General features: G+C 42.1%; 1 protein-coding gene across 1 annotated transcript; it reads left to right on the plus strand.

Annotated features, from left to right (window-relative positions):
• The first annotated feature begins 2416 nt into the window (after positions 1-2416).
• LOC119330558 (probable E3 ubiquitin-protein ligase ATL44) lies at positions 2417-3326 on the plus strand. The gene has a single exon (XM_037603670.1). It carries the CDS (start codon positions 2473-2475, stop codon positions 3097-3099), a length of 627 nt encoding a protein of 208 aa, XP_037459567.1. The 5' UTR covers positions 2417-2472; the 3' UTR covers positions 3100-3326.
• The last annotated feature ends 802 nt before the right edge of the window (positions 3327-4128 follow it).

Here is a 4128-nt window from a genome sequence, read left to right on the forward strand (position 1 = left end):
AAGAAAACAAAAAAATATCTTAAATCCATGTGAAAGATCACAAAAAATTTCTGAATTTGCTATCATGTATGGATATTTTTTCGTAATTTTTTCCATGCCAATAGTACGAGACATTTTCCTATAATTTCCATGTGTTGCAATTTGTTTCCCAAATTTCCATAATGTGCAGAACATTTTTTTTGTGACATGTCAAGTGTTTGGAGTGGTCCCTTTGTATCCTGGCAAAATATGAACATGCTTTACCCAAATCATGGCAAACTTTAATTTACCTTGATCCCACGACAATTGATTCATTTGGCATGTCTCCAATTTTTTCCAGGGAAAATTTACTTTTTCAGGAAATCTGATGGTCAAATTCATATACCTGGATGACAAATTTGTAAAAGAAAATATGTCAAAGTATTTCCTTCAAATTAGTATGGCATACTCTTTAGTAGTATATCATTGCAACCTTATTTCGTTGCAACAAGGCAAAAAAATTACTTTTTATGGTCCCATGGCAATTTAAGTTCATGGAGCTTAAAAAAAGTAGTTTGTGGATCATGGCATATTTCTTATGGGACCATGGAAATTTAAGTTCATGGAAATATTATGGGATCATGACAATTTTCTTTCTTTGCAGCATGGCAAATTTTTTTTAAGGAACCATGGCAATATAATTTCAGGGAGCATGGAATTATGGATCATGAAAAACTAAAATATTTGCAACATGGCAAAATATTACTCCCTCCGTTCCGAATTACTTGTCACAGGTATGGGTATATCTAGATGTATTTTAGTTCTAGATACATTAATTTCTACGACGAGTAATTTGGAACGGAGGGACTACTTTTTATGGGACCATGGCAATTTAAGTTCACGGAGCGTGGCAAATGTAGTTTATGGATCATGGAAAATTTATTTTGGTGCAACATGGAAGAAACAAATTTTTATGGGACCACGGCAATTTCAGTTATGGAGCACGACCAATGTAGTTTATGGATTATGACAATTTTACTATATGGACCATAGCAGACTTGTTTGCAAATTTTCTATTCCATGGAGCTTGTCAAATGTAGTTTACGTATCATGGAAAATTCAGAGTGTGAATCATGAAAAACTTAGTTTATGGATCATGGTTTATAGTACATTTTCCATCCAAGTTGCCCTGGACCATGGCAAAAGCTTTGAACTCTGAGTGTTTTCTCGTTTAATACCATCGCCACTTTACATGTGTATGTTGTTTTTCTACATTTTACCTGAGCAAAAAAAAATTATATTCTACGGAAAATTCGTTGAGCATACCATGGAGTTTTCTAATCGTGTCATGGTAATTTCACTATGCTTTACTTTTCTGGTTGCATTTAAGGAAAATGCATGTAAATTTGTGTAGTTGAAAGATGGCAAACTGAAGAAAAAAAATCATCCATTGACATCGCCTTCTTCAAAAACAAACTATACATGTCCAATGGAAAATATTGCAGGAAATATTTTTGTTCAATTATATATGTTCATTTATGTGATTTATTTTTGTTTTTCATGATATCATGGAAATTAAAGAATTTTTGAACTATCTTCTTTTTCTATATTCAAATGGCAAATTTACATTCTATATTTTGGGGACTGTATTTTTCTTTTTTGGCACAAAGAATTACCTGGAGGAATGCTAGTATAGTAAGTGGCCTATCGGGCCGTGCGACGCGCTGGAGGGTTGGTCCAGTGAACGAAAACGTTCGGTTGATCAAACATCCTAAATCGAATGATTCGTTCGCTGCGGGTTACTCCCAGATCGAGCGTCAATTATATATTGGCATCTAAAACTTATGTACAAGATTATATGCTTTATTATAAGTACGCATTATATACTGTATTATTCGTAGTCTTTTATGTGTTTTGTTCAGAATATGTTATATGCATATCTTAGTCAAAAGGGGTGCCTCGAATCCCTTTCGCTGATCCACTTTACCACAAGAAATGAATTGGCACCGCAAGTTTTCCTCTTCTTTGGGAGCAAAGCACAGAACAAAAGAAGTAAAGCGTGTCTCATCTTTTCACACACACACACACACACACACACACACACACACCCACACACACACCCACACACACACATGGCTGGTCTCTTGGAAAGCAGACGCTTAGCTGATATTTCTACCATACAGTATCACCACTAGCATTTCTAGTGCTTTGCTTAATTTCCATGAATCCACGTAGAACTGGTACTAAACCAAAAGGAGCCAGGCGTGCAGGAGGAAACACCCCAAAGTGGCTTGCACGAGCCATATCGGCGCCGGCCACTAACCCTGGGGCCCCGGCCTTACCTGTCCGTTGGCCGGCTCTCCATTCCACCACCATGGTCACTTCCATCACCGGATGACCGCCTCCACGCTATAAAAACCCACGCAGAGGCAGAGCAGAGCAGAGCAGAGCATCGCACACACGCACGCCCGGAGTCAAAGATAAGCTAGATAAATAGTCCAGAGTTCACACATCATGCGCGCTCCGGCGAACCTCCTGCACCGCGCGGCCCTCGCGAACAGTGGCCCGGGCGAGCCATCGTCGTCGCCGGTGAGTATGAAGGCACCTGAGCAGCAGCAGCAGACGGCGCCTCCGATGGCGGTCAACTCGGACATGGTGCTCATCCTAGCGTCGTTGCTATGTGCGCTCGTCTGCGTCCTCGGCCTCGCCCTCATCTCCCGGTGCACGTGCCGACGCCGCCGCTCGGCCTCATCATTCGATGACGCTCCTCCTCCCCCGAAGGGCCTCAAGAAGAAAGTTATCCACGCGCTCCCCACCGTCTCCTTCGTCGCCAACGGGCCTTCTCCGACGCCGGCGACAGGCTCGTCGTCAGAATGTGCGATCTGCCTGGCGGAGTACATGGAGGGGGAGGCCCTGCGCGTGCTGCCACGGTGCGGCCACGGCTTCCATGTCGCATGCGTTGACGCCTGGCTCCTGACCTGTGCCACGTGCCCCTCCTGTCGTGCCCCCATCGTTGCCACGCCCGCGGGGCCGGCGTCGACAACCACGGTGGTCGTCGTGGCGGCGGCAAACAACAGGTGCGGGAGGTGCGGCGAGCTGGCGGCGCCGACCGGTGGTGACGATGACACGTTTTTACCTTAGTTTGAAATTAATCAGGTTTGTAGTATTGCGCTCTCTCTCTCTCTCTCTCTCTCTCTCTCTCTCTCTCTCTCTCTCTCTCTCTCTCTGCTTTTTAGCTAGGTCGTGTTGTACATTCAATTTGTCTTCACAAGTTGATTTCGTAAAGTAAAACTTATGTGTTCCTTAAGATTTGCCATTTAATTAGGCTCTATTGCTGGCTTGTTGCATTCGACCCAGCAAAACATAAATTGTATGCTCTGCTAGTAATTGTGTATTTCTCTACCTTTTGCGATATTCACCTCTTGTCCACTTCTTCTTCTTCTCCAACCAATTGAGCATCTCGATTAATCAAAGAAAACTTCAATTTCATTTCGACTCTACGAATATTTGCAGGGTGGAATCTATTGCCTTTTTCATTGTGTTTTGGGTGCTTCATCTGGTTTAGTCAATAAAACTTTTAGTCTCCATCAGAATCGATTCGCCCATTCATTACAGCACAACATGATAGCAACTCGACTGATGGAGATCATTTGAAGGAAAACTAAAGTGGAAGGATAACACATCCTGAGTCTAGCTTGATTGCCGTTAAAGTATGCTGGCTGATGTGGACGTGATGTCTAGCTGAGACAAATTTCTGTCAGTTGGTAAATAGCCAGGGACTGTGAAATACTGAGACATGTTGGAAGCTTTAACGTTTGATCCAAAACTTTTGCAGCAGGATAGTTAATTTTTCTCTTCAAAACGATGGAATCTCTTTCGAGTAATTGATGCATGCACCCTATTGTTTTTTTATAAAGTTAACCGTTTTCACAAAAGAAATAAACAAGACGAGTTTGGAAGCCTAGATTATTACAACCGCAATAGAGATTACCTGTACTAACATTTATGCTTGTTAGCAGTGAAAGCAAAAATTTCCACAAGCCAAACATTTCTTTGTTGAGTTATTGCTTGGCCTCATCAAGCCGGGGAAGAAAATTAGGGGCGTAAAATCAAAACGGGAAAAGTGCCTACCATGGCAAACTTGACATCATTTACGATGAAACCTCAAAC

This window comes from Triticum dicoccoides, chromosome 7A (assembly GCF_002162155.2).
Source record: "Triticum dicoccoides isolate Atlit2015 ecotype Zavitan chromosome 7A, WEW_v2.0, whole genome shotgun sequence".
Lineage (NCBI taxonomy): Eukaryota > Viridiplantae > Streptophyta > Magnoliopsida > Poales > Poaceae > Triticum > Triticum dicoccoides.

Bases quoted from the DNA above. Each gene is read 5' to 3' on its own strand.
- LOC119330558 (XM_037603670.1), top strand. From the start codon at position 2,473: ATGCGCGCTCCGGCGAACCTCCTGCACCGCGCGGCCCTCGCGAACAGT.